The 27716-nt window shown below is 52.5% G+C and overlaps 11 protein-coding genes across 11 annotated transcripts; 4 read left to right on the forward strand and 7 right to left on the reverse strand.

Moving 5' to 3' along the window:
• Positions 1-427: 427 nt before the first annotated feature.
• Positions 428-1025, reverse strand: BO95DRAFT_359287 (uncharacterized protein; the record flags this gene model as incomplete). The annotated part of the gene is made up of 2 exons (XM_025582439.1): positions 428-686; positions 820-1025. Coding segments are annotated over 2 exons (465 nt in total), but the record flags the coding sequence as incomplete, so codon positions are not given.
• A 2054-nt stretch (positions 1026-3079) lies between these two features.
• BO95DRAFT_513259 (RTA1 domain-containing protein) lies at positions 3080-4289 on the reverse strand (the record flags this gene model as incomplete). Its single annotated transcript, XM_025591596.1, has 3 exons — positions 3376-4289; positions 3227-3301; positions 3080-3173 (listed from the first exon to the last, which is right to left on the reverse strand). Exons 1-3 carry the CDS (start codon positions 4068-4070, stop codon positions 3080-3082), a joined length of 864 nt encoding a protein of 287 aa, XP_025443786.1. The 5' UTR covers positions 4071-4289.
• Positions 4290-4678: 389 nt separating this feature from the next.
• On the reverse strand, positions 4679-5750 carry BO95DRAFT_441409 (uncharacterized protein). The gene is made up of 3 exons (XM_025586166.1): positions 5570-5750; positions 4991-5512; positions 4679-4929 (listed from the first exon to the last, which is right to left on the reverse strand). The coding sequence occupies exons 2-3, from the start codon at positions 5313-5315 to the stop codon at positions 4892-4894; spliced, it is 363 nt and encodes a 120-aa protein (XP_025443787.1). The 5' UTR covers positions 5316-5512; positions 5570-5750; the 3' UTR covers positions 4679-4891.
• A 622-nt stretch (positions 5751-6372) lies between these two features.
• BO95DRAFT_359591 (Zn(II)2Cys6 transcription factor domain-containing protein) lies at positions 6373-7650 on the forward strand (the record flags this gene model as incomplete). Its single annotated transcript, XM_025582451.1, has 2 exons — positions 6373-6441; positions 6538-7650. The coding sequence occupies 2 exons, from the start codon at positions 6373-6375 to the stop codon at positions 7648-7650; spliced, it is 1182 nt and encodes a 393-aa protein (XP_025443788.1).
• A 76-nt stretch (positions 7651-7726) lies between these two features.
• BO95DRAFT_87944 (fatty acyl-CoA reductase) lies at positions 7727-9182 on the reverse strand. The gene has a single exon (XM_025592303.1). The coding sequence runs from the start codon at positions 9071-9073 to the stop codon at positions 7802-7804; it is 1272 nt and encodes a 423-aa protein (XP_025443789.1). The 5' UTR covers positions 9074-9182; the 3' UTR covers positions 7727-7801.
• A 1056-nt stretch (positions 9183-10238) lies between these two features.
• BO95DRAFT_513263 (metal cation transporter MSC2) lies at positions 10239-13664 on the reverse strand. Its single transcript, XM_025591597.1, has 4 exons — positions 13021-13664; positions 11829-12971; positions 11559-11777; positions 10239-11508 (listed from the first exon to the last, which is right to left on the reverse strand). The coding sequence occupies exons 1-4, from the start codon at positions 13410-13412 to the stop codon at positions 10584-10586; spliced, it is 2679 nt and encodes an 892-aa protein (XP_025443790.1). The 5' UTR covers positions 13413-13664; the 3' UTR covers positions 10239-10583.
• Positions 13665-14116: 452 nt separating this feature from the next.
• BO95DRAFT_513264 (chitobiosyldiphosphodolichol beta-1,4 mannosyltransferase) lies at positions 14117-15893 on the forward strand. Its single transcript, XM_025591598.1, has 3 exons — positions 14117-14555; positions 14615-14811; positions 14891-15893. Exons 1-3 carry the CDS (start codon positions 14315-14317, stop codon positions 15869-15871), a joined length of 1419 nt encoding a protein of 472 aa, XP_025443791.1. The 5' UTR covers positions 14117-14314; the 3' UTR covers positions 15872-15893.
• A 109-nt stretch (positions 15894-16002) lies between these two features.
• Positions 16003-18589, reverse strand: BO95DRAFT_410535 (uncharacterized protein; the record flags this gene model as incomplete). Its single annotated transcript, XM_025584184.1, is given in 6 exon segments — positions 16003-16246; positions 16261-16592; positions 16704-17032; positions 17087-17276; positions 17327-18265; positions 18324-18589. 6 exon segments carry the CDS (start codon positions 18429-18431, stop codon positions 16003-16005), a joined length of 2142 nt encoding a protein of 713 aa, XP_025443792.1. The 5' UTR covers positions 18432-18589.
• Positions 18590-19192: 603 nt separating this feature from the next.
• On the forward strand, positions 19193-19948 carry ubc2 (E2 ubiquitin-conjugating protein RAD6; the record flags this gene model as incomplete). The annotated part of the gene is made up of 4 exons (XM_025582450.1): positions 19193-19234; positions 19382-19446; positions 19514-19738; positions 19825-19948. The coding sequence occupies 4 exons, from the start codon at positions 19193-19195 to the stop codon at positions 19946-19948; spliced, it is 456 nt and encodes a 151-aa protein (XP_025443793.1).
• Positions 19949-21094: 1146 nt separating this feature from the next.
• On the forward strand, positions 21095-24350 carry BO95DRAFT_430562 (putative kinesin family protein (KinA); the record flags this gene model as incomplete). The annotated part of the gene is made up of 5 exons (XM_025584965.1): positions 21095-21099; positions 21230-21264; positions 21374-21468; positions 21615-24040; positions 24119-24350. The coding sequence occupies 5 exons, from the start codon at positions 21095-21097 to the stop codon at positions 24348-24350; spliced, it is 2793 nt and encodes a 930-aa protein (XP_025443794.1).
• Positions 24351-25542: 1192 nt separating this feature from the next.
• On the reverse strand, positions 25543-27020 carry BO95DRAFT_88043 (EF-hand domain-containing protein). Its single transcript, XM_025592304.1, has 4 exons — positions 26816-27020; positions 26393-26478; positions 25939-26234; positions 25543-25849 (listed from the first exon to the last, which is right to left on the reverse strand). Exons 1-4 carry the CDS (start codon positions 26824-26826, stop codon positions 25670-25672), a joined length of 573 nt encoding a protein of 190 aa, XP_025443795.1. The 5' UTR covers positions 26827-27020; the 3' UTR covers positions 25543-25669.
• Positions 27021-27716: the final 696 nt, after the last annotated feature.

Raw genomic sequence — 27716 nt, forward strand, 5'->3', positions numbered from 1 at the left:
ATATCCAGTTGCAGTTCGACCCATCGAAACCTATATTCTCTGTCAGTGAGAAAGCGAACAAGACACCGGGGACTGAGTTCCTGCACTCACATTCCTTGAGCGCGGCGACTCAATGTCTTGATCATTCGGTCCTCAAGATCCACCGCTTTGCATTGACGCAGACGTCGTTGGTTCTGCTTGATCTTGGTTTCGATGAAGTATTCGATGTCTTTACTGTCGAGACCGACATCCACCCGGGCACACTCTGCAAAGGTCTGCTGCACGGGAACATGCATCCGACTCGAAAGTAGAAACTTGACTTTCCCCTGACTTGCAGAAATAATCTCTTCTAAGTAAGACAGGAGCTCGTCATAGTCGGAACATTCATCCAAAGCATCGATGATGATCTTTGTATGATCCTGGGATGAGATGAGCTGCGTTATCAGCTTTATACAGTCACCTGTACGCAGCCGATATCCCCATGGCCCTGATTTTGCTGCCATTGTCGGTATTTCTCTTTGACGACGGGTGAGATTGAGCGATTGGTTGGTGACCAAGCTAGTTGACGCAGAAGGCTTTGGAGCAGAGTCTTCGGACTGTTTGCTTCCTCTGTTCCCTGCTTTCTCGAAAAGTAGAAGAATGCGAGTTGATGAGCTTCTTTGCCAACGGGCAGGAATAGTTTCCGACATTGTTCAATAACAAGGCACCTGTGAAAGTCTCCAATTAGATTCTAGCTTCTTCTAAAACGGAGACTAGGCCAGCTTACATCAAGGAACTCTTGCCTGTGCCGACTAGATACCAAGTAAAGTTTCTTCAGCGATGGAATTTCACCAGGGCAACACTCGCTTACCTGGCCCAGGCAACCAGAGTACTGGCTGACTGTCGTCGTCGGCTCTACTCCACGACTGAAACTCCAGTCGGGAAAAGAGCCATTCTCCTGAATTGGCGTAGTCGCTGTTCAGCTTCCCATGCTCTAGGATTCGGGTATGGTCGTCGCCGGGCATGGTAGTTGAGACCCAATCAAGGATTTCCGTATTCTCTGCTCGATTTTAGTTGTCTGCTTATGGGTCCTGCATATAATACGCACCACGCCAATCAGAATGGCTGAATAGTGCTTCACTTTGCACGTGTATATCGCCGATTTGACGAGATAACATTTCCATTTGCTGGTCCTTTTGGTCCAAGATGTCCTTGAGCTCCCAGTGCCGGACCCTGTGTTCTGGATATTCACATTTTGTAAGCCTAGTCTCCACTCCAAGATCGGGGGGACGTTGTCGATATACCTTCCGAATCGAAAATGCGAGTAAACTTCCTACACTCGGCATCCGCGTCCATGATATCTTGCAATAACGTGCTCCAGTCATCGACCTTGGGAACTGCTCTCGCATACTGGACTACACAACGGGAGAATCAGTACATACGGGTAAAAGGCCGGTTGGGGAAACCAAACTCACCAATACGGTGCCGCTTACTGTGCGCGATGATCGTCCCCTGATACACCAGAATACCGACGTAGAGTTTGACGACCTGCGCCCTGAAGTCTTTTTCGAAAGTGATCGCATCGTGCTTCCGTCGTTGCTCCATGTATATCTCCTCCACTTTCGCATATCTCGTGATCATGGGCGAGATGTGCGCGAGCCCCTGCAGCGCGGCAGCGTTCTGCTCGGCGCCACTCAACACGAGCTGTGACGCTTTTCGGGTGAGCCATCTCGAGCGAAACCCTTCCCCGCGGGGGGGTTTTGGACATGGAAGAAATACCTGCAAAATCAAATTCACGCCCGCCCACGCGATCCCGACATGGGACGGGTCGAGATTCGCGACCGCGCTGCCCACATCCCTGAACACCGTCACGGCTCTGAGGATCGTGTCCATGGCCCGCCGTCGCACTCTGGCTTTCTCGTGTGCATCGCGATGCGTCCACGCGGAAGGGGGATCTTTTTCGACCGTGTGATTTTGGCTGTCCATGATCGACTGCGCGATTTGGCCGGACAGATCGGCGCCGGAGGGCCCTTCGAGCTGGGCGTGGAGCTGGGGGTGTTCCGTGCGCAGCCTCGCGGAGGCTTCTTGCCAGCATGTGCTCTCGCTGGCGATATCGGCGTCGTTGCACTTGGACTTGCGTGCGTCCATTGTGCGGGGCGAGATTTTGTGTGATTTGTGTTCAGGGTTGTTGTGATATGGGTTTGAAAGTCAAGGCGAAGTCGGAGGGGGAGAGAAGGGCGATTCATTAGAGAGCAGCAGCAGCAGCAGAGAGAGAGTCACCAGAGTGGTAGATGAGAGGGGGCTGAGTTGCTGGCGGGGGCGATGCTTGTCGCGACACCATGACTTTTTGAGTCAGGTTCGCTACGATAAGTCCAGGCAACGTCTGGGATTCTAACAGACAGAGTGGACTTTTTTTTCTAGCCATACGCATGGAAGGTTCTTTATCACGTTCCTAGTTGTATGTACAGTACAAATCCTCGGTTGTTGATGGCGAGAAATCCCCCTGTTCATCAAGGCGCTAATGCGGGGTTGGATGACTCGCCGTGGATCGGGATCTTTGCGGTCTGACTTCGGGTGGCTTCTCCACTTTCATCGTACCAGAGCTACTTATTCAGATCTAGAAGATAATTTAATCCTATAGATACCTCACAGAACCCCCATATTTTGTGTACCTTGGTTCTTTCCAATAAAGTAAGTCTTAATATCTTTAGCTTGACCAAGGAACTAAATAAAGAGAACATTATTGATCTTTTTATGCCTTTCAACTTTGAGATTACTTTACATTTGTCATAAAAATAAGGTACATAGGATTCTTGTTGAAATTTTTATTGAACTTGTAAATATTATTCGATCAGTAACAAATAGACGAAGTGGTGTTTTCAGTTTGTAACCTATCTAATCTGATCATCAGTTTATGTATGTCTCGAGTTAGGTGGTACCTCCGGGATAAAATGACGCTATGAAAGTGCTTCTGCTCTCGAAGGCAGAGAACGGAAGCACCGTTGACTTGTCTAGCTTGATTCAGACTTGTTCATCTCACAGAAAAAAGCAGCCAATTCTAAATTCAGGGTATCTATATCTGTATCTGTATCTGTGTATACATGTCAATAAATAAAAACCTCTATGCCTTCTCCGTCTGCCGTCCCTTCCGCATAGACGGCAGGAAAAACGCAGGATACACGACGGTAAGGGCGGCCACTCCCAACGCGATCATCCTATCACACATGTTAGCCAAGTGCCCGTGCGCACTCGAGTGAAATCAACATACATTCCATCCAACACCAAGAACTCGTCTTCCTTCTGCATTAGGGGATTACCCCATCCACCGGCCATCTCGGGGATACTGTCCAACAAGAGCATCGTTAGCAATCATCTTATTGCTGTAAGCTCAACAACAAGGCAGAAGAAAGAGCCTACCGATAGATACACCGAATCAACACGGTGAAATACGCGAAGATCTCCGCATAGATAACCAGACGTATATGCTTCACCCCCTCCACGTTGAGATCACCGCCCAAGCCAGGCCCATGCCGAACGACCCGAATGAAAAACTCCAGCGCGATCAGCCCGCACACTGACATGGTCGCCACCTGAAACGCGATACCAGCGATGATGATGTCGTCTCCGACCTGCAGGAGGGTCTGGTCCGTCTTGCCGGCTGCGGCGGCGACACCACCTCCGGCCGCCTGGAGGACGAGGGACCCGACGTCGCAGCTAATAAAAATCCAAGTGAAGAGGCGCGGTTTGAGGCGCGAGTACTGCGGCCCCAGCGACAGGACGATGTGCTTGAGGGTGAGATAGATGCCCGCGGCGACGAAGGTGGGCGCTAGCACGAGGCAGACGATCTGCAGCTTGAATGCGTCCTCATTCCACGGGTTGTAATGCATTTGTATGCGACCGATATACCCTGCCAGCTCCATGAAAGTGCCGATGACCATGGCGATCGTCAGCGTCCAGGCGCGGAAGTAGATGCCGAATCCCAGCTGGAAAACGCCCAGGATGCCGTAGAAGACCGCGAAGAAAATGTTGCCGCCGAGATTGGGGTAGTAGCCGTAGGTGGTCGCCTCGACGGGGCATTCTAGCGAAACCTTTTCGCAGGTGCCGTAACTCATTGTGATGGTTTTGTAGAGTCTTGCCGACTTCAAGATGTGAGAATTTCTGCTGATTGTCTATGTGATCGTGATGGACGTTTGAAAATCGACAAGAACAGAATGAGGGAATAAAAAGCTCTACCGGCAACGCGATGCAGGAACAACCGTTATTATAAGCAAAAGAACGACAAAGAAGAAAGGAAGAGATGGACGTGTTGTCTCCGAAAGGATTGATGTTCGTAATCTGGAGGCCTGAGGGGGGATCAGACCTATTTCAATACGGGGAATTGTTTAAATTGGTTCCTTAACCCCGATTTGCTGGCGTTTTGATGACTGGTGGATCGATATCAAGAAAAACGTGGTCGATAACCACGGTGATTGGCTCGCTTTCGCTCTCGTTCTCGTTCTCGTTCTCGCAAGGCCCCACAAGCGGGGAGAGCCGATTGACTTTTTCGACCTCATCTTCGGCTAATTCAGGTCAACACGCATTAATCAGCGCTCTCTCTTCTCGGTTCCAAGGTCAAAGAAGCGGTGGGAAGTAACGTGATTTTAAATGTCTTCACAAGCGTCGATATCTGCATTAAATAGCGCAGCGAATGGGGCAGCTGCATATGACAGCTGGGGCGGACGGCCAGTCTATTCGAAGACCTCCAGCTCGTTAAGTCGAAATGCATGGAGGCTAATTTAACCTCGGTGCCAACGTTTTTCCCGGTTCATCAGCTATACATTCTCCAGGCCGGATCTTATTGCCGTCGTCTTTCTAGAACGACGTCATCGTTTATAACAACAACCTAATAAGATCCGGACGCAAGATGGTATCCAAGAGCAAATCGCCTATCAGATCACTCCTTCTCAGTTGCACCAGCTTCTACCTCGTGATCTATATATCTCAATTCAGTCAGCTTCATTCTCCTGACGTGGTAAATGGATTGACAACATACCTGACCGTCTAGGCCTGAAAGAAAGAACATAGAAGATGGCCGCCGTGTAGATGGACACAACGATCGTCTGCCCCAGGCATCCCGTCACCAGGAGTTCTGTCCATCCATCTTCGTAGCCATCCCACACTATATCAACTATCTCAAGAAACCCAATCGATACATACGCCATCAGTGCGATGACTATGTTGTAGCGAAGCCCGGCCATCCAGACGCAGAACCAGATACTGAACGCTGGTGGGGCTGCGTGGAACAGCGTGCGCCAAAAGGGGGCCCATGCCGGCGAGGGAGGAAGCGAGGACAGAATATCTGGCATCTTGTTGGACATGATGTCGATAAGTATCGGGAGAGGTCCTCTGAGCATGTACTGTGTGGTGATAACAGTGCCGATCCAGAAAAGTGACGACAAGACCGTCTGAAAGTCCCCCATGGCGTGGTTAGGTCACAGAACTCTTTATCGACTTCGATATTCTCAGTTCTCAGAAAGGATGATACAGGATGAATGATGAGGGTAATCGAAGCAAACTACTGCTGTTATCACACTGCGTATGTGAATCAAGGAGGTTGAGGGGTTTTCAATACCTTCCCTCCTTCTTGTAAGGCTGACCTCTGACCCTACTCCATCATTGAGTGCCCACAGCAGTATACATTAGCTGCGCTGTGCGGGGAGTTGAGACGAAACCTGACAAATCCCCATTGGAAGCTTGGCTGAGGCTCTGGGCTAAAGTCAATAGTCTCGAAGAGACCCCAGGGGTTGGACAAGTTCTGCGATGGACCTGGCAATCTGATTGCATCGTCGCTTGCAGTCGACCCACTGCTCTTTAAGGTGGGTCGGCTCGCCCCCAGCGCCGGCGGGTGTGGGACAACGCTTCTGAGCTCACTGGCAGAATATCTAAGATATTAGACAGCATGCATTAGAGGATTTAGCCTTGGGTACTGAGAAAATATGGGGCCTCATGTGCCAAGTCTAGAATTTTGAGCTCTAACAGGACAAGACAATGCTGAAGGCGCATGTCTGCGCCCATCTGATGTTGATAGGTTGTTTGTTGACATTGCTGAACCTCTGTTGGGAAAAAGTCAGGATGGTCTTATGTGCTATTTGGATTTCGAAGACATGAATAGACCGAATAAAGGACATAATAAGCTGAAAGTGCTTCAAAAGCCCAACCTTGAAGGCTGTTGCTGCAGTCGGAAAGAGAGATTCATACTCAAGCAGTGGCTTGTTTAGTGGCCGTAGTGGGTAACATAACCTTCCAGAACTGCCAGCCGACGGATAAGTCCGATGCACGTGACCTCCACCGACTTTCCCGGCGTGTCTCGCTCTCTCCCCACGTGGGAGCATCACCGTTAATTTGTCTCCCTCAGCAACCCCGTCGAAATGGAGAATGCCGCCTCGGAGGACCCATACAAAGTCACGCAATGGCTGCGATCAGTGTAAAAAGCGCCGAGTCAAGGTACGTTGAGTTTCTTTTCCTCCGCCTCTCGGATGTGCTTGTCAAATCCCTCATCTCATCCACCACCAACTCTGGACCTCTAATGTTCAAGTATAGTGCGATGAACAAGGCCCACCTTGCTCGAATTGCACCAGCCGCGAGCTCAAGTGTACATACTTTAAGGTTCCAATAGCTCGCAGCACTATAAGCTCACCATCGACAAGCTCTATACCTCCTTCAGTCCCTTCCATCAAAGGATCATCCCCCGAAATCGCAAGCCACAGCCGGACTTTATCCCGGTATGGCAGCTCTGCTCCGCCTAAGTTTGCTAGCACACGAGAGCTGGAGTTGATGCACAAATATGCCACGGAGACCTACCAGAGTCTGTGCAACGAGCCTGTAGACCATTACACCTGGCAGACTGTCATCGCGCGAAAAGCTTTCCAGCATGACTTCCTCATGAGTGGGTTGCTTGCAGTCGCCTCGCTGCATATCGCTGCTACCATGGACCCACCAGAGGCTCTGTCGTATATTGACACCGCATTGGAGTATCATGACCGGGCATTTGCTCCGTTCCGGCACGCAATAGACAACCTGACTCCGGCCAATTGCGATGCTGTCTTTGCGCATTCGGTTATCACCACAGTCATCGGCATCGCCCTGCCTCGGTTATCTTCTGACAGCCAGGAGACCAACACGATGACCGAAAACATCATCGTCGTTTTCGAATTGCTTCATGGTGTCAGCAAGATATACACACTCAGTCGCGACCATCTGTCCACGCAACTGGTCACTTCTCGAAAGGGATTCTGGGAAACACAACTCTCGATTCTTGACGCCGAGACTGAGACCGCCTTCGATAGACTGACTAGTTTGAGCCACTCCATGCAGGACAGCGTTAGTGAAGAGCAATATCGCATCATCGATGGAGCGATCGCACTTCTGAGGCGCTGCTTCTGTAGATACAACCATGCTCGCGATATAGCATCCATTCTAGGATGGCTTGCGATGGCTAGCAAGGAGTTTGTGCATGCATTGAGGTGTCGTCAGCCTCTTGCACTACTCGTTCTCATGCACTGGGGAGCACTTCTAATGGAGCTTGATGGTAAAGTGTGGTGGGCAAAGAACTCGGGTAGGGCGCTGGTTTCTGAGCTACTGAGTGCCCTTCGTCCTTGCGATGCACAGTGGGAAGGTGCTTTGCAGTGGCCAGAACGGAAGATCAGAGCTTGACATCGACTGCAACCAACGCGGTCTACTCTTCAACAGCACTGCATTAGGCTTTTTGCATGGCTTGTGCCTGCTTTCAACCGAAATCGGAGCACTACCCACAGCTAACTGACCAAAGTGAATCATCACGACATAACATCACGGACAGCCCAAACTAAAGCTTTACTGACCGCAACACTTGCTCCCATGCGTCTGTGGCCCGTTGCTTATTGATCCTGTCTGCATCATGTTGGCATGCTGCCAAACTCAGCGGGCCACCAAGCTGCTTCAACCAGAATGACCGACCACAATCAAACAACCAATTGCGTGAGCCAACCTTGACTAGGTCCGCAAGGAAGCACTGCGGAATAGTTCGATCTTTCACAAAAAGTACCGTCGGCAAAGCATGTCGCATGCCTTGTGGGGCGTACGTATCCGCCAACTGCATAATTCCGTCTAGAGTCGTCTTCACATACAGCTGCGATCCGACATGAATGACCCCTCGCGTTCCCGCAACAGCGTGAAGAAGACAGGCATTCGCCACCAGGTCAACTGGCATCTCATCCAACGTATTCGCACCACTGTCATAGCCCTCGGCCGCGTGCCAGGTCTGGGTCTCGCCATGAGTCATCAGAAATAGCGAGGCGAATCTCTTCAACGGTATGGAATTCTCCGGCGCATAGTGTGGATACGGATCTCTGACCGCCGGACCGAAGATGGTTGGACGCACCAGCAACATAGGCAGCGTGGGGAACCGTTTCAGCATCAGCCGCTCCATCAAATACTTCGCATGGGTATATGAAGAGGAGAAGTGCTCGGCGTGCGGGGAACCTTCGCCTCTGAGGATCGCCCCTAGTAGCTCCTCCGGATCATCCTCCTCACCCTTTCCACCCACTTCCACCTCAACAGAGTACAGCTTCTCCGCCACGTGCCCATCCGGCAAGAAACTGTTCACGTACGCCGTCGACACCTGCACGAAGAGCTTCAGCCTGCGGAACCGCGAGGCGATCTTCGCCATCTCCAACGACGGGAGACAATTGTTCTCCACCGCCTCCGCAACGTCTGCGTCCAGGGTGATTTTGGCGGCCGCGTGGATCACCAGCGTGACCTGCTGGCGCAGCTCATCCATCACCGCCGCATCGATCCCAAAGTCCGGTTTCGTCATGTCCCCAACTACAAAATGAACCTTCCGGGAGCGGAGGACCGGCTGCGCCTGCACGGTCATCGCCTTCTTCCATTTCTGGATCGCGAGGTCCGGGGACCCCCGGACCAGGACGTAGATCTTGTGGGTGGGAACCTGCACCGCGAGCTTGTAGAGGAGTACGGCCCCCAGCGCGCCGGTGCTGCCGGTGAGGAAGACGGTGTGTTTCTCGAATAAGGTCGCATACCCTCTGCGCTTGATCTCTGCCCCGTGCAGTGAGGGAGTGGAAAGGGGGGCGATGGACATCAGGGATTGCTTTTAGTTGTATATATTGATGCGTTGTACTTGATTCCCTATCTCCGTGATGTAGCAATGTGCAATAATAACGACTGATGCGGTATCTGCAATGTCTAGACGACAGTAGCTTTCGCGATGCTGGAGCCCTCCTTTGCATAGTCCAGCCACCACAAAGAATAAAATCTAGTGAGCCCTTCCTGCAACCGAGTCGATCAAGTAAAGTTTAGAAAGAACCGAGAGTCGGTGGCACAAGCTCATACATTCCTTACCTCGCAGAGTGACCTCCCCAAAGGACTTGGTAGCTACCTAAGTAAGTAGTAGCTACCTATACCAGCCCGGTCCTCCCTTCCTCCCATGTCACATGCCTTGAGCTACGAGATGTCGTACAGTCCACACACGCCAAACCTAAAGGAAATCATGCCGGAAATCAGATCTCAATTCTCTCCCCACAAACTTGATCACTCACTACATACGAGGTGAAAGTCAGAGTTGGAGCGAGTCTCATTTCCGCTCCGACGAATCACCGCGGCATTTTTCGATTCCACATAATCAAGATGTACAGTACTACACTGTGATTCCCGGGCTAAACACCCCCTTGAATCTCCCCCACTACCTTCCAGAAAAAGTTGGCTTTGTCTCTCACTTAGCTCCCCAGCTAGGCAGCTAGCTACAGTACCCGTGACTGCTGCACATATCTCATCCCCCATTGTGCTTCTGTCCTACTTGTATATACGGAAAAGCGGGTACGGGGTCCATACAGACCGTTATCCGGCGGCTGTATATATTGCCATTCATGATGCTTGAATCAATAGCGGGGATGTAGTATACTTTCGATGAATTCTGAATTTTCCATCTAAGTTGTGGGGATACACCTGCGACTGGCTACGTGGACCATTCAAGTCACGCTTTCCGTGCTGGAAAGCTAGGAGAGCTATGGCCGAGGGGGGGAGGAGCAGGGTGCCCATAATGTGATGATTCAATCTCACGTGAAGAGCGCACATGTGCGACGTGACTGAATTGTAACATTGAAACCTCATTAATGAATGGGCCATTCTTGTGTGCGTCCGGTTTCTCTTTTACCCATCGGGTTAGGGATACAATACAGCAATATGTAACTCAATTGCTCCGTATATATGTGAAAAAATGGAACAGGTTGCGGACTCCCTTGATTCTTGTACACTCATAAATGACTATAATACAGTACATATCCGTCGCTACCCCTTCCAGACGACTGCTTGGAACGTATAACCCCATTTCATATACCTATTGGCGGACCCTGTTATGGACAGCCACCAAATTGCTGAGAAAATACCCCCCTTTCATAGGAAGAGAGACAAGAAGGGCGAAAGTTGAATGAGACATAGATACATACATACATCGACACATACATACAGCGTCATGTGAAGTAAATCAGGGGGAAGATCAACGAAAAACCCTTAAGACCGGTCTATCCAGCCCGATCCAGAGTCATCATAGAAAGATTATGTATATTTTAGAAGAAAAAAAGAATGTTAATGCTTTAGGAGGTTTTGTTTCCACCTCCGCCGCACCAACACCGGCCGTCTCCTTCGCGCTCGACCTGAACAAGGATGTCCATGTCTTTCTCGCGAAGATAGTTGACTGTGCGCTGGCGGACGTCTTCAAGGTCAGCGCCGCGGGAAGCGATAACGTGGATGACGCCGAGGAGTTTGGGGTTATGGGTGTCGTGGGAGTGGTCGTGGTGGTCATGGCTGTGGGAATGAGAGTGACTGCCGTGATCGTGGCTGTGGCCATGGGCATGATTGTGGGTGGGAGAGTGAGAGTGCGAGTGATCACTGCCATGACCATGACTGTGGGAGTGCGAATGGTTGTGATCATGATCATGGTCATGGCCGTGACTCTGGCTATGACCGTGGGAGTGGCTGTGACCATGATCATGACCATGGTGGTGGTGGTGGTGACCAGAAGACTCCTTGCCTGTGTCGTCCAGCCAGAATCGAGGTACTGTGTACCCGACAACTCCTCGGAGAGTACTGACACCGGCTAGAGCTTCGCGCACATTGTACTCCACATCAGCCGGTAACGCCAGTAATAGAGTCTTCGACGTGCTGCTGACAAGCGGGACTGCCGAGGCGAAGATCAGGATTGCGATCAAGCACGAGGCGATGGGATCATACCCTGGCCAGCCAGAGTAGTGAACTAGAATGGTCGAGATCACCACAGCCACAGATCCCAGCGTATCGGCGAGAATATGTAAAAAGATGCCGTGCATGTTTTCGTTACCGTGCGAGTGTCCGTGACCATGGTCGTGACCATGCGCATGTCCATGGTCAAAGGCCATGATTCCGACGAGGTTCACTAGTAAACCCGCAATGCTGACAACGAGAAGCTCACCAATGCGGTGCATTTGGCTGCCAGAAGACAGCCTCTCGACCGCCTCATAGATAATTTCAATACTGATGATCCTGCATGCCATTAGTCGTAGGCCATAAGCATGGTCGTTCGCATTGCTCACATCAGGAAGATGCCGTTGGCAAAGCCAGACAGCGTGTCGACTTTGCCATAGCCGTAGGGAAACCTCGAACTCGGAGGCCATTTGCTCATGACAGCAGCACAAAGACCAACGACTAGAGCAAGGCAGTCAAAGAACATGTGAATACTATCGCTGAGCAGTCCCAGAGACCCAGTTAAGAAGCCGTATGCCAATTGCACGAGCATGAAGCTGAAGTTAAGGCTGAAAAGGGTTAGCAATGGTGAAACATAGTGGGGTGGTACGGGAGCTTACCACATGAAGTAGAAAATGCGTCGCGAATCGGTTTCCTTAAGAATACTGTACAGAAGGGGATACGATTCGCTGTGGTGGAGGATAAATCTGGTGATTTTGGAAGCATCGGCAGATGAATGGCTGTGCTGCTCATGAGCATGGGAATGCGCAGAATGGCGCAGATTCTTTCCATCAAACCGGACAGCAAGGTAGGAGACGAGTGAAACGATGATCCGAGAGACATAGATGACCTGAGCGTTGTCCTGTAGCGGAGGCGAGGAGAATAGGGCAGCGCTACCCGTCCCAAGAATGAGGCCTAGTTTATGCGGCGACTGTAGATGCGAAGGGGCAATAGAGACTAGACTGATTGCAAATGCACCAGAGGCGGCAAGGTGATAAATCATGTCAGGGACCTCGAACGAGACGTTCCCGGAAACAACAATTGTGACGAGTGTCAGCGACAAGCCTGACAAAATAGCCAACACAGAATCACCAGCTGAAGTAGCGCTTGCACCCAACTCTGAAAGCTGCTTCTTGGACGATGCGGGCGTAGAGAGGTCAACATCAACCGACTTGGCCCCTGAGAGGGGAGGACGAAGTACAAAGACGGACACAAGCAAAGAAGCGTAACCGAAGAAAGGGTGATCATCCCAGGTTGCATTCAAGCCCAAAAAGCTCAGCACGATGACCGCGACAAGAACAGCACCGCTTGCTTTCTTTTGACTGAATCGAAATTGGCCACTGCTGTGGGCTCCATTCCCCTGGAGGAGCGTAGGCACTCCAGAGGCTACCGCTAGGAGCAAGCTGAAAGCCACCAGAAACCCTCCAATTTTCAGACCAGCATATATGGGCAGAGCAAGAGAAGCCGCTTGCAGAAGTGCCACCATTGCCGTGCTTGAATTCACCGGGGGAAGTGCAGAAGGGGAGTCGAATCCTCCCCGCTGTGCCGATCGCACGATCTGTCCGCATCCATATAGTATCAGTGTAACTGCTGTCAGCATGGCGGTCTTCCGTTCGACTTGTTCTAATTTGCCGATACTCGAAGCGATTGCGTCAGGATCGTCTGAGATTCTCTGTTGTATCTTCCAATGCGCATGGTGTTGGTAATACCAGGAAAGGGCGATCCATGGCAGAGCCAGGAGGGGTCCAGCGAGAGCATCTTGACTTCTCCAATTGTTATTACTGGCTAGAAGAGCGCGACTGAGGAACTCACATTGTATTTGGCCCAGGCCCGACCGATGCATTGAGCGATTGAGCACCAATCAGCCCTGCAGCGCCATCATTCTTCGTGTGATGTGCATGGTTGCATGAAGAGACGGAGTGCTCATGAGCAGATGCTTCCCAGACGCTATGATTTGATGCATGGGAGTGTGTATGGTGATGAGCATGTCCGGCGGAGTCTCCAGAGTTGTCATTGGGAAGTACAGGGCTGGTCACAGGTGGTGGGGGCTGTTGATTTGCTGAAGACAGGTCGAAAGAGGAGGCCGAAATGGAAACTGGCCCGTGCGACCTGCGAGACGATCGCGAACGGTGACCACGAGAATGACCAAGCCCATGATTAGGGGGAGCTGTCTCCACGATAGAGACGGGTGTCCCGGCCGACATTGTGTCAGTTTCGCTGCGCTATGCACAATCGTTGCAAGTGTCCAGCCAACAGCCGGAGGGGGTTCGTGAGAGGCCGGTGCTTGAGCCGAGGTTTCAGGGAACAGCTAGCTGCCTAGAAGCAGAACAATTGAGCTTTAAGAGCTCAGCAAGAATGATAGGTCGGAAGATAAAAGCAGAAGATGCAGCATAGCGTCAATGGAAAGGGAATGAATGGAAGAGAAAGGAGCGACCGCGAAGGGCGCTTGTGGCGATCTTAGAACGCTGATGATGATGGATGAATAGCCCCCAGATAGCGGCGCGACGATCGGCCGGCGGTGATAACGAGCGCCACGTGATTAGCCTTTCAGCTGGGACGTAATTACGGTATCTCGGTCGTTGCCTGACATTTCAGGAACACACGTCAGATCGAGTGTATGGAAACTTGGAAAGAGTAATCAATCAGTCCCCAAAGCACTTACTTAACTTAGGAGGGGACGATCCGGGGTAAGAGAGATAAAGCTAGACCGAAAGATAATCAAAGGAGTAAATGCCGAAGATACTTAATTGGTCCAGTGGCATGTAACCTATCAATGCGAGCCGCGCGCCTGTTGTCAATTTGCCCGATTTGTTATTCTGACGCGCCCGGCGTGTGTGTGTGTGTCTCCGTATTCCGGTGTGGGGTTCCGTTCATCGGCCCAGGATTCCTCCTCCGGCCAGCTTGTCCCCAGAGCTCTAGATTTCTTTCTTCCATTGTCGCGCGGGATCAGGATCAATAGACATACTTCTGCTGGCTAAGCTAAACGATACACGGCTGAGACGCCCTATTGATCGTACGCCATTCTTTGATTCAATATTGCTGTGCACGATGCCGGATCATCTGTCACCAATCTCATAATCCCCCAAGAGCTTGATCCGTCGTCACCATGCTCGCAACTCTCATCAGCATCGCCTTTTACGCATCGACAACGCTCACGCTGGCAATCATCCTCCTAGCCCCTTCAAGATATACACCCCAACCTGCCTCTGAAAAAGATGGCCCTGAAAATCCCAAGACAACCGTCCAGATTCTCGTACTAGGGGACATTGGTCGCAGCCCGCGCATGCAGTACCATGCGCTCAGTGTAGCAAGAGGCGGAGGCCAAGTGGACATCATCGGCTACCACGGTGCGTAAACAGAATTAATTGCAGTCATATAACTTAAAACTAATATATAGCTTCTTCAGAATCGGAAGTCCACCCCGAAATCACCTCCCATCCCCGGATATCCATCATCGCGCTTCCCCCGCACCCGACCTTCCTCCAAACAAGCAACAAGCTTCTCTTCCTCCTCTTTGGACCCCTCAAAGTGCTATTCCAGATCGGATGTCTCTGGTGGATTCTCGTCTACCGAACCAAACCAGCCAAATGGCTTCTCGTGCAAGTCAGTCGTCGCCCCGCATAACCTACCCACCTACCACACCTACCAACCCTGCTAACCTCAACCCCCATTCCCACAACAGAACCCCCCATCCATCCCTACCCTCGCCCTCGCTTCCCTCACCTGCCTCCTCCGCCAGACCAGCCTAATAATCGACTGGCACAACTTCGGCTACACGATCCTGGCCCTTAAGCTCGGCGACACGCACCCGCTCGTCCGCCTCTCGCAGCGCTACGAGCGATTCTTCAGCCGATACGCGACAGCACACCTCTGCGTCACCAGAGCGATGGCCACGGTCCTCAAGCGGGACTTCGGGATCCGTAACGATCACGCCGCGATCTTGCCTCTCCACGACCGGCCCGCCGACCACTTCCAGCCCATCCCGGACCGCGCCGCGCGCGCCGCCTTCCTCAACTCCCTCCCGCAGTCCGAATCCGTGCGCCCGCTCATCGCAACCAACGCCCTCCGCGTCCTGGTCAGCTCCACCTCCTGGACCGCAGACGAGGACTTCTCCGTGCTCATCGACGCCCTGTGCCGATACTCTGCGCTGGCGCGGCAGCAGCAGAGCGGCGGCGGCGGCGGCAAGGAGCCCACGGAACTCCCTGCCATCTTGGCGATCATCACGGGCAAGGGACCCCAGAAGGAGATGTACCTCCGGCGCATTCGGGAGCTGGAAGCGGCGGGCAAGCTGGAGCATGTGACGATCCGCACCGCGTGGCTGAGCATGGAGGACTACGCGCGCCTGCTGGCGTCGGCGTCGCTGGGCGTCAGCCTGCACACCAGCAGCAGTGGCGTGGATCTGCCCATGAAGGTCGTGGACATGTTTGGCGCGGGTTTGCCGGTGGTGGGGTGGAACCGGTTCGAGGCGTGGCCGGAGCTGGTGACGGAGGGGGTCAATGGGCGTGGGTTCGGCAGCGCGGAGGAGCTGGTCGGCCATCTTGTGGAGCTGTTTGGGGATGATGCGAAGCTGGAAAGGCTGCGTGACGGGGCTCGTCAAGAGAGTGCCCGTCGTTGGGATGATGAGTGGAATCCCGTGGCGGGCAAGCTGCTGGGGCTGTATTAGTGCCATTAGCGATATAATAAATACGTATGGAATTTAGTTTCTTGTTCACCGAGCAATTGGGTGAGAGAAGCATTTATCGTCTTGTTAAGTAAAATTATTTACTGGGCTATATACCGGTAACTACCTTGACATCACGGACGAAATTTCCCGCCGCAGAAGGTGCACGTATCGAACATGTCGAACAGACGTTGACAAGACCGTTGGAGATCTGGATCGGACGAGTCCATCTCGTCCTCGTTCAGATACTCTTTCCCACAGCTGGAACAGAATTTGGATACCCCGGGGTCTTGGATAGCTAGCGACGTCAAGCCACACCGCACTGCATTCGGGAAAGGTTTGTTAGTTTGTGATGTGCAGGATAGCATACCATTGTTTCTGGGGGGTGCTACATACCGAAGAGGTGACCCGCGGCGCATTGCGCTTCCTGGTTCGAATACCAAGCAACGCCGGCATCGCAGATATCGCATCTCTCGAAAAGAGAGCTCCCTGGCCCGCTGAGCTCCTCGGCGGACTTGGCCTTTACCGTGTTCTTGGAGGTGGAGCATTTGGAGATCTCCTCGGTCAGATCGGCGCCTGTGATGGTAGCGAGTCTGATGAGAACCTGGCGAGCTTGCGCCATGATCTCCCCATTGGCGCAATCGACAATGGCGGAGCATGCTGCTGCGTATAATAATCTACCAGACAGTGGCAGTGGTGGGCTGTCGCCTTCGTCATTTTGGGACTGTAGAATGTGCCGGAGGGCCGCATCGCGCCTTGTACTGGGGGTGTCAGGCTTAGAGGCAGAGCTGGGGTCCAATGTCGCTGTTGGCCCGCTGGGGAGCTCGTCTGCGACTTCACCAGTGGTTGTGGAGAAGGTGACTATTACTCGGTCTTCGGCGGCTGTGCGGTATTCAATGACGTCTCCCGGGTGGAGCGTGGTAGCGCTCGCAACGATGCCCTTGCATGAGGTCAGACCCCAGATTCTGGCCACGGCGAGGCCTCCGAAATCTCGATTGAAGTCGAACTGTTCCCGCATATCGTCAATTTGGTTTTTCCAGGGGGCCTTGGAGAATGGCTGGTCCTCCTGCTCCGAGGAGAATTGCTTCGTTATCGCGTAGCCGCCGCCTGTTCCTACATGCAGCGCGAGATTCTGAGACTCAGGGTCTCGTGTGACAGTCATGGCTTGCCCGTGTCAGCGTGGGCTAGGACTAGTGTGGTTGACAGAATATTGCTTACATGATATTGGATCCCAGTGCCTTGGGGCTTCGGACTGGACCTCTGCCGCCGTGTCCTCATAGAATGGTAGGTGTTTGAACTCAATCTGTGTGGATTTCTGCTCATGTCCTTCATATGCTGAGTGAGGCATTGTGATAAGAGCGAGGCCCCCAAAGACACCCGCAGCCAAAGAAAGAGCCTGCGCATTACCCTGGTGTGGTTGTTAATCGAGAATTATTTCCCTGTGAGATTCTGTCTTACCAGACTGATCCATTCAATGGGACCGGTGAAACGATGATCTTCCAGTCCCTTGCAAGACACTGAAGCGTTCTCCTCTGACTTGGCCACTGGCTCGGGAGGCAGACCCACGTCTGCTCCGTACTTGAGAGATGCTGGGTCAACTTCTAGTCTGAGGACCCTCAATTTTGTCCCGTACACAACGGCCAGATTCCCTATCGCGTGACGGGCAGTTGGACTTTGCGTCTGATCATCGTCTCCCGGAAAGATCCACGGGCCCCAATTCATTGATGAGACAATGGCCTTAGATTGCAGTGTAGCGGCAAAGAGCGATGATGGCTGAGCCTCAGGATAGCTCACAAAGGGTTTATTTAAGGAAATTAGGGCGAGCACATCAGCGGTGTACCTTGGACTATGTACTGCTACCAAGCTTCGTATTCGTAGGAAGATCACATCCTTAGAGTCATTTGCAACTGACAACAGGTGATGGCCCCAGCGACTCTCGACGCCGCAAATTGCTAGTGAGTCCGCATTTTGCTCCGCGATAGGGGCTTTCAGAGGCGATGACCACGAAAAAGACCGAATGTATGATTTCCGCAGAGCCAAGCCCTCATCCTGGATCTGGGGTTGGAAGTGGAGTTTCAGGGAGTCGTTGACGATGGCTACGCGCGTCCATTTGCCTTGGATCCCGACAGGCTCATAGAGGGAAAGCAGCAGATTGGAGGTGAAGACGGCGAGCACACAGCGCCGGAACTTGGCGAGTCCTGGAGGGGACCAGGCCAGACCTACCACGGTGCTAAGGGACTGCTCGCCGCCAAGAGAGAAATTGTCGCGCTTCTGGGGATAGATGGTTGGCCATTCGCTTTCAGTGAAAACATTGACCCTGAACCGATTGGAATGCCAGTCGTTGATGGCTTTTTGCACAGGACCCTGTTCAGCTTTTTCATTGGCCGTCTTGGGGGTCTGTTCGCAGTTAGCAAATCATTCGCATAGGCTCGATAGTGATGGACAAACGACTGACCAGGACCTGGACGTATTCCCCCGCACCGATGGCCAGTTCCCCATCTGCCGACCAGGCCAGGCAATCTGAGCAGGAGGGGAATAACGGCAATTCCAACGGTCCTAGCATCTCGAGACAGCGGTGGTATTCAACAACTTCTCATGATTGAGATATAGATATTCTTTTTTTTGTGTTTCGAATTTATCACAGAGAATTTGGTCAACGACCGGCACTGCTTGGCATCCCTTTGATTGCTGGAATGCTGTCTCCAGCTATAGCGATTGTATGGCGGGACGAATCTATAGTTGTTCCTGCTTCGGGTTAGTCCAATGTGGGCGGGAAGGAGAAAGATTGCACTCACACTTCATGCGTAATCACGTGCACGGGGCCGAGCCTGCAGCCGGCTGCATGCTATGCTTCCCGATCAAGCGGGCGGTGAGAGTCACCGGGTGTCTGGATAAGCATTAGGTAATTCGGATGGCATGAGCACACCATGCCTATCGTGGTTAGTTCTTCAGGCTGGCTGAATCAACGGTCAGTGACTGGTCCAACAAAACTAACAAACACTCTGAGTCTCTGACGGTGCAGTCCAGCAGTGAGGATCAACGCCCGCCCGCCCTACTCATCCCATCCTCCCGCTCCGACTATCGTCCGTTTGTTCTCCTCTTTCCGAACCTCATCCGACCGATTCTCCACTGCCTTCAACTCCTCGTTGTCTTATTACTCAGAGTCCCGGCCTGAGAGATCTTATCCTCTTCGCCTCATATTTCACTCACATCGCCCACCCTCTGCCACTCATCCGTGATTTTTGCCACCTGCAGTCGTGCACCCTGACTTGTTCTTGGATCAGCTTCCGATAGCTCCTCGTTCATCGCTGATACCCCGCCACAATGTCGACCTCTGCCCGTCGTCGCCTTATGCGCGATTTCAAGGTACGTAGCTGTCCGCCGCGTTAGTGGGATCCAACCCTCTGTCCCTTGCGTTGAACTGGGTCTCTTGTCTCAGGACTCGCTTTAAGCTTGTTATCGATTATCGACCAAAGCCGAGCTACATGAGCTAACAGCTATGCTTCATCTTAGCGTATGCAAACTGACCCTCCTGCTGGAGTTTCCGCGTCTCCTGTAGCAGACAATGTCATGACCTGGTGAGTCAATCCTAACTGTCTCGATGTTCTCTCCCGCAATGGAGTCTGAGTCTGATAACCGCTCCAGGAATGCGGTCATTATCGGACCCGCGGATACGCCCTTTGAGGACGGCACATTCCGGCTCGTGATGCACTTCGAGGAGCAGTATCCCAACAAGCCTCCAGGCGTCAAATTCATCAGCCAGATGTTCCATCCGAATGTCTACGGTACGGGCGAGCTCTGCTTGGACATCCTCCAGAACCGTTGGAGCCCAACCTATGACGTGGCCGCGATCCTTACCAGTATTCAGAGGTAAGGACTCTTGTCTGCCTTGCTTGTCCCCGATCAATCACGAGGCGGGAATAAAACGATGCTAACGAACGCTTTTCTGTCTATAGCTTGCTCAACGACCCGAACACCTCATCCCCCGCCAATGTAGAAGCCTCGAACCTGTACAAAGATAACCGCAAGGAGTACATCAAGCGAGTGCGCGAGACCGTCGAGAAGAGCTGGGAAGATTAGAGACGACAGAGGAGGGGAGACGACTATGATATATTGCTATACGCGGGTTTGGATCTCTTGGTTCATGGCGATGTTGACAATGTCTTGCCCTGTGTTCCACCTGGGCTTGATGCCCAAGGCATTGATCATGCTCTTGTGGAGATGCAAGGGCAGTGAACCCAAGGGACTTGCACCCCGTTGATGACGTGCACAGCGTGGGGTTTTGGCGCCTGGTTACATCTTGATCTGTTCTTTTTATCGTGATCTCCCATTGGTAATTATGAATAACTGCATCGATTTCATGTTATGCTCATGTTGTTTGTTGTTTCACTTGAATGCATTTGACTTTGGTGTCTCCTTGCTCTTTGCTGCTACTGCATGTCAGATACTCGGCCCGACAACTCGGCCTGCTTTGCATTCTTTTTTCAATTTGAGTTTCCATTCACAACCGTCTGCCAGTGATTTCAGTTCCGCCATGATGTAGTCTTACCCCAACATTCCTGCCTAGTCAAAAATTTCGGCCGTGGAACGAAGGCATTCCGATGAAGTAATGAAGTTGGCAGGCGAGTGCCAGGCAGAATTTGGTTTGGGTAGAGAAATTCGAGCTCGGTAACTTTAGTTATTGCAACAGACAGGTTTGATGCGCCTAGTTCATTCCAACTCCCCCTCCCTCAATGCCCGATAAGAATGCAAAACTTCTTCAGACTTCTTAGGCAGAGATGGCCATGACCCCACGTCACGAGCATAGCTGGTTGACTGCGTTGTACTGTACAGTACCTCTGCCTTCTTTTCTGAAACACAAAATTGGGAGATGCTAAAGTAGTCGTGGTTCTTTCTGACCGCCCGGCCTACTCGTAATTGCACGTGGACCCCTGACCCAAACCGTAGTTTAGTTAGTTAGTCTAGTCTGTCCCGTCCCGTCTGTCCGTTCTGTCCGTCTACTCAGTAACTTACTGACTTACTCGTACTTACTCTCCGCTCTCCATCTCCCAAGCCTGTTGTTCTCTCATTACCTTCTTGTGATCTGAACGAACACCCCTCTCCCATTTTCGCAACACCCCCCTCCCCCTCTGGGGTTCCTTGTTTCCTTTTTATTTCTCTTTCTCTTTGTCATTCACATCCTTTCCCTCTTCATCGGCCTCACCTTGAGTCCGGGTCAGAGTGATCATGGCGTATGTTTGTTTTGGCTCTTGCTACTCCCCTCCCACCCCCTGTTCACCGCTTCAACCCACACTTACCTCGTGGGCAACTCTCACAACGCGCACGCGGCAACGAGAACTGATGGAATTTTCGACTTGACAGGTCATCTGGCCCCAACGGCCCCAACACCATTAAGGGTGCGCATTCTCCATCCCCCTCTGTTTATTGTGTTTATTTGCCCTCTGGTTCTTCGGGCTTGAAGGTGAAGTCATGGTGTCCACTAAGCTAACTCGCTCCGCGACACAGTGGTTGCGAGATTCCGACCGCAGAACAAAGTCGAATTGGCGTCCGGGGGTGAACCGATCGTGGAATTCGAGAATGAACAATCATGTGTCGTCAATGTGAGTGCTCCTGTTTAGGTGAACGTTTTGAGGTGTCCGCAACCTCTCTCTTCTCACCCTACTCTTCCGAAGAGCAAGAGTGCCGGGGAGGGAGGGGTCATGTTCCCAGGTTTTGCTAAATCCCGGCTTTTCGCGCATGTCCACAGTCCAAAGAAGGCTCTGGAGCCTTCACTTTCGATCAAGTGTTCCCCATGGACTCGAAGCAGCAGGATGTCTTCAACTTCTCGATCCGACCGACTGTGGATGACATCCTGAACGGCTATAACGGCACGGTTTTCGCGTACGGTCAGACGGGTGCGGGAAAGTCGTATACGATGATGGGTTCCGACATCGACGACGACATCGGCAAGGGTATCATTCCGCGCATCGTCGAGCAGATCTTCGCCAGCATCCTCACCAGTCCCAGTAACATCGAGTACACGGTGCGGGTCAGTTACATGGAGATCTACATGGAGCGGATTCGCGACTTGCTCGTACCGCAGAACGACAACCTGCCGGTGCACGAGGAGAAGTCTCGTGGCGTCTACGTCAAGGGCCTGCTGGAGGTCTATGTGTCCAGCGTCCAGGAGGTGTACGAGGTGATGCGCCGGGGTGGTGCGGCCAGAGCGGTTGCGGCGACCAACATGAACCAGGAGTCCTCTCGGTCGCATTCTATCTTCGTCATTACCGTTACACAGAAGAATCTGGAGACCGGATCGGCCAAGAGTGGTCAGCTCTTCTTAGTCGATCTGGCGGGTAGTGAGAAGGTCGGTAAGACCGGTGCGAGTGGTCAGACTCTAGAGGAAGCGAAGAAGATCAACAAGAGTTTGAGTGCTCTGGGCATGGTCATCAACGCGCTGACGGACGGCAAATCGACGCACATTCCCTACCGTGATTCCAAGCTCACTCGAATTCTGCAAGAAAGTTTGGGAGGTAACTCGCGGACAACCTTGATCATCAACTGCTCGCCCAGTAGCTACAACGATGCGGAAACAATCTCGACCCTGCGATTCGGTGTACGCGCCAAGGCTATCAAGAACAAGGCGAAGGTGAACGCAGAGCTCAGCCCGGCGGAATTGAAGCAGCTCCTCCGCAAGGCCCAGAGTCAAGTTACCAACTTCGAGACCTATATCTCGGCGCTGGAGACGGAAGTTCATGTGTGGCGCAGTGGTGAAGCAGTTCCCAAGGATCGTTGGACTCCTTCAAGAGGCTCAGAAGTCGTCAGTGCGGCTAAGGCGGAGGCTCGCGCCCCTCGACCTGGCACTCCCTCTCGCTTCCAGGACATTCCCCGCTCAGAGACTCCTCGTCCCGACTCCAGATTAGGGGACCGTTCCAGCACACCAAGCCTGGTTCTCGAGAAGGATGAGCGGGAAGAGTTCCTGAGACGGGAGAACGAGCTGCAGGACCAGATTGCGGAGAAAGAGTCTCACATTGCTAGCATTGAGCGGGGCCTGCGCGAGGCTCGGGAGGAGTTGAAGAGCATGAAGGAGAACACCGCACGTTCGGGCAAGGACAACGACAAGCTCACCACCGAGGTGAACGAGCTTCGTATGCAATTGGAGAAGGTGTCATATGAGAGCAAGGAAGCTTCTATCACCATGGACAGTCTTCGCGAAGCCAATTCGGAGTTGACCACTGAATTAGACGATGTGAAGCAGCAGTTGCTTGACGTACGGATGAAGGCCAAGGAGACCAGCGCTGCGCTGGACGAGAAGGAAAAGAAGAAGGCCGAAAAGATGGCGAAGATGATGGCGGGCTTCGACCTGGGCGGAGATGTGTTCTCCGACAACGAACGCAAGCTTAAGGAACTGCTGTCACGCGTGGACGAACTGCACAAGATTAGCGAAGCCGGGGAGACGATCGCGCCCGACGACCTACTGGAGCTGCGCACTAGTCTGCAGGAAACCCAGGGATTCATACGCCAGGCTGAGCTTACTATGAATGACCGGGGCGAGCTAAGCGAGCTGCAGGACAGCCGCAGGGCGGAAGTTGAACAGAAGCTGACGACTATCGAGCGGGAATACGAGACCCTTCTGGAACGAAACCTGGGCGAGGGCGACGTGGAGGAGATCCGGGAGCGGTTGGAGAAGGTGTACGTTACGCGCAAGGAGGCGGAGATGCAGGCCGTCACGGACCTGCGCAACGAGATTGCACGCAAGGACGAAGAACTGGGCAAGCTGCGCCAGTCCCTTGCCGACTCGCAGACCCGAGTGTCCACCAACGGCGCGGCGGGCAAGAACCTGCAGCAGCAGATCGCCGACTTCGACGCCATGAAGAAGTCCCTGATGCGGGATCTGCAGAACCGCTGCGAGCGGGTGGTCGAGCTCGAGATATCGCTGGATGATGCTCGCGAGCAATACAACAACGTCCTCCGCTCCTCGAACAACCGGGCGCAGCAGAAGAAGATGGCGTTTCTGGAGCGCAACCTTGAGCAGCTCACCCACGTGCAGCGCCAGCTGGTCGAGCAGAACAGCAGCCTGAAGAAGGAGGTCGCCATCGCGGAGCGAAAGTTGATCGCCCGGAATGAGCGGATTGCCAGCTTGGAGAGCCTGCTCCAGGAGAGCCAGGAGAAACTCACCCAAGCGAACCACCGGTAGGGATTCCTCTCCAGCTAATCCCATCCCCACATAAGACAAGACCTCAAGCTAACCACGCATCTCACCAACAACAGCTTCGAAGCCCAACTCACCGCCGTCAAGGAGCGCCTCGAGGCCGCGAAGCAGGGCTCAACCCGCGGACTCCCCAGCATGGACGCCAGCGGCGGCTTCAACTTCAGTGGCTCCCGAATTGCCAAGCCTCTCCGAGGCGGCGGCGGAGGAAATGAGAGCAGTGCTCCCGTAGCCGGCGTCCAGTCGCAGGAGACTGGCGCCAAGCGCACGAGCTGGTTCTTCGATAGACGATGATATCTCACGATTTTTCTTTTTCATTGTGTATTATCTTTCTCATTCTCCGAAAATACTTTTCTTGTTGCATCATGTGTGAAGCCGAAAGGAATGAAGCCCACGTCGTGTTTTTTTCGCCCTCTCGTATTGATTAGGGAGGAAAGAAGATATCCCAACCATTCTCTCTCTCTTTTCTTTTTCTGACTGTGAGGCATGAGGCATGATTACGTATGATATCGTTTGCGGTTCTTGTGCTTCTTGCCTTGCCCTGCCCTGCTTTTACTTGGTTTCGAAAGCTGAGGGGATATACTTTTGATTCTCTGTTTAGATGGAAATCTCATTACCCCCACCGCCCCCTCCACCGCCTACTTACCTCCTACTTGCCTATCTATCTATACCCACTACCACCGCTCCCTCTACAAATTATAGATGGACAGTCGTCGTGTCTGGATGACCACCCCCGGACTCCCACCACCCTCTTGTACGTGGCGATCCACGATAGACCCAGCACCAAGCAATGAGAATTGCGGAACGAGATCGAGATGCCTTACAATTGAACCAAATCCTATGGTTTCCTGATATCGGCATCGCCGAAATTATGCTCACCTCATTGTAGGCCGCGGGTGAGGATAGTAAAGAAATGTAGCCATGTCTGCAAGATAACGTAAGCAAGCAATGACATCTTGGAGTGTATTTACAAATCTCGGTCCCTACCCTTGAACCCGCCTCGGGGATCTAGTGAATATACAGGAGCAGCAGCAACAGCAGCAGCAACAGCAAACATGTACATCGAGAAAGTATATGGGAAGAATGAAGAAGACTAAGCATAGAACCCTGCCGTCAGGAAAGAAAAGTCAAGCGTTTGCATAATCCACAAGGCGAGAACATAATGCAGAAGACAATACCACCAGGTTTAGAAGAGAGAGAGAGAGCGCGCGCACTGCAATAACGCTGACTATGACCCCCCCCACCCCGCACCCTAATTGGACGGACTGTCTTGGATGTAGATAAACACATACACTCACAAACCATAATAAAAGAAAGGAAAAGAGAAAAAAAAAGATCCCATAAATGTCCCGCACACATCAAACGCAAGCACAAACATTAAATTCGTAGGGAATCCTTAGCGAAACAACGACGAGATGAAAACATGTATCACGTGACATGGAGAGCACCACATAGCACACTGCAAAAACAGCACAGCGGAAAACAGGCACAATGGAGAGGAGGAACAAGAACAAGAACAAGTCGAGAACGAGTAAGCGCCAAGTTTCACCGAGCGGAGAGAATTCCAGTTAAAAAGAAACAACAACATACGAGTAGTGGACGGCTGGGAAGCTTTATACCAACCCATCATACAGCGAGAGGGCGCTCACGATCGTCTCGTCCCGTTTGCTCCCCTCCTTGAATTCCTCCATGTCCAGGCTCCCGTTCTCGTCCTTGTCCATCATGCGGAAGATCTTGCGCACCCGTTTCTCGGGGGTGTCTTCGTCTTCGGGGAGTTTTACCATCGAGCCGACCTGCACGGGAAGCATTAGCCAGTTTTCGGTGGGGGGTGGGGATGGAATTCAGGGAACAGCCCATAGGACAAAAAGGGGGCACGACGCACCATCTTGTAGATCGCCTCCACGATCGCCAGCATCTCATCGTACGTGATCTTCCCGTCGCCGTCGATGTCGTACAGCTGGAACGCCCAGTCCAGCTTATCCTCCATCTTGCCCCGGGAGGTCACCGACAAGGCACAGATGAACTCCTTGAAGTCGATCATCCCGCTGTTGTCCGAGTCGAACACCCGGAACACGTAGTTCGCGAACGAGGACGGGTCGCCGAAGGGGAAGAACTGGCGGTAGATCTTCTGGAACTCTTCCTTGGTGAGGGTGCCCGACGGGCAGTCTTTGAGGAAGCCTGTTCCGTGACCGGGGAGGTTAGCTCCTGTACATTCTATCGTCCGTCTTTTCGCAAGGGGTTGTTGGCTTTGCGTGTTGAGCTGCCGGTGGGTTGTTGTGCTCGCTCTCAAGCCATATGCTGCATGTTTGTATAGATCTGGTCGAAAAGGCACTCACCCTTATACCATTGCTGCAGTTCCTTCTTATCGAAATGTGTCGCCTTTTGGAGTTCGTCCAGCTGAGCGGGGGAGAGCTTCGACTGTCTACCGTAGAACAAAATATGACGTTAGTTTTGTGGTTTGCGGGTAATGTGACAACATGAGTACATGTTTGGAACGAGGGAGGAAGCCGTCGCCGCACGGCGGATAAGGGTTCGACCGGGGGAGAGGGGGTTCATGCAAGAGGTTTCGCAGAACATGGGGTGCGCAGAGGGCTAGAAGACAGATCTAGACTGCGTTTGTCTCATGGAGAGAAAAGTCCCAAGAGATTCATCTGCGACACAAGACCCCAAAACATTGTATTGCGCCCTGGCTTGCGTCTCCATCTCTCCGTCGCCTCTTGAACGGCGACGGGGGACAACTGGGGAAGCGCATCACTTACGACTTGCCCATTGTCAACTATGCGGACACCACAGTGCCGATTTTGGTGATATAGAAAGGTAAGAGAGGGGTGCGTCAGGGGTGCGTGTGCGGGATGGACGGCGCAGAGAAGGACGAGAAGACACGGAGTTTCGGATAGCGCGGGGTAAATCAAGCGGCGGTGGTGGGACCGATAAGAGGGAATAAAAAAGACCGAGGCTGTTAGGGGGAGATAGTATAGTGGTGTAGTGTAAGTCTAGTGCAGTGTAGGCGTGAAGACGAGGGTGACCGTCGCAATAGCAGGATGATTTTAGAAAGAACAGAACACGGACAAGAAGAGGAATCCGATTTAATTGAGAAATGAGAAATGAGAACTGGGCCAGAGGAAAAGTAGTGGCGACGCCCGAGGGATCGAATCGGTGATGCTTCCTTCCTTCATAGCCCCGAGCCGCCGGTCCAGAACATGTTTATGTGCGGCCTTGGCAATTGCCCTTGCGGTTGAAACACGACTTGGGTTGACTTGGGTTGGGCTAGATCCTCACAACATGCACATCTCTTCGTCACCCTCTCCCACTGTCTCCACTCCACACTCTACCATCATATTGTACACATAGTCACATACGGACACCGCCCAATGGGTCTCCCCCATCCCCCCATCATTGCCCTTTTCAGAGATCAACAGTCAATCCGTCCGTCACTCGTTCCCCCGATTTATGTACAACCACCCCTCCAAAAAAGAAAAAGAACAAAACAACAAACACCAGCGCAGTATGACAGAGGAAAGCACGAATCATGCGCAAAGCAATAGAACAATAAACTGTCGCTTTACATGGGATATCCTAGACAAGGGACCGTGACAACTATCTCATAAAAATGACAAGAGCAGCGACCAGCGACCGACTGGGCCTACGAGGAACAAAAAC

Source organism: Aspergillus brunneoviolaceus, assembly GCF_003184695.1.
Source record: "Aspergillus brunneoviolaceus CBS 621.78 unplaced genomic scaffold BO95scaffold_22, whole genome shotgun sequence".
NCBI lineage: Eukaryota > Fungi > Ascomycota > Eurotiomycetes > Eurotiales > Aspergillaceae > Aspergillus > Aspergillus brunneoviolaceus.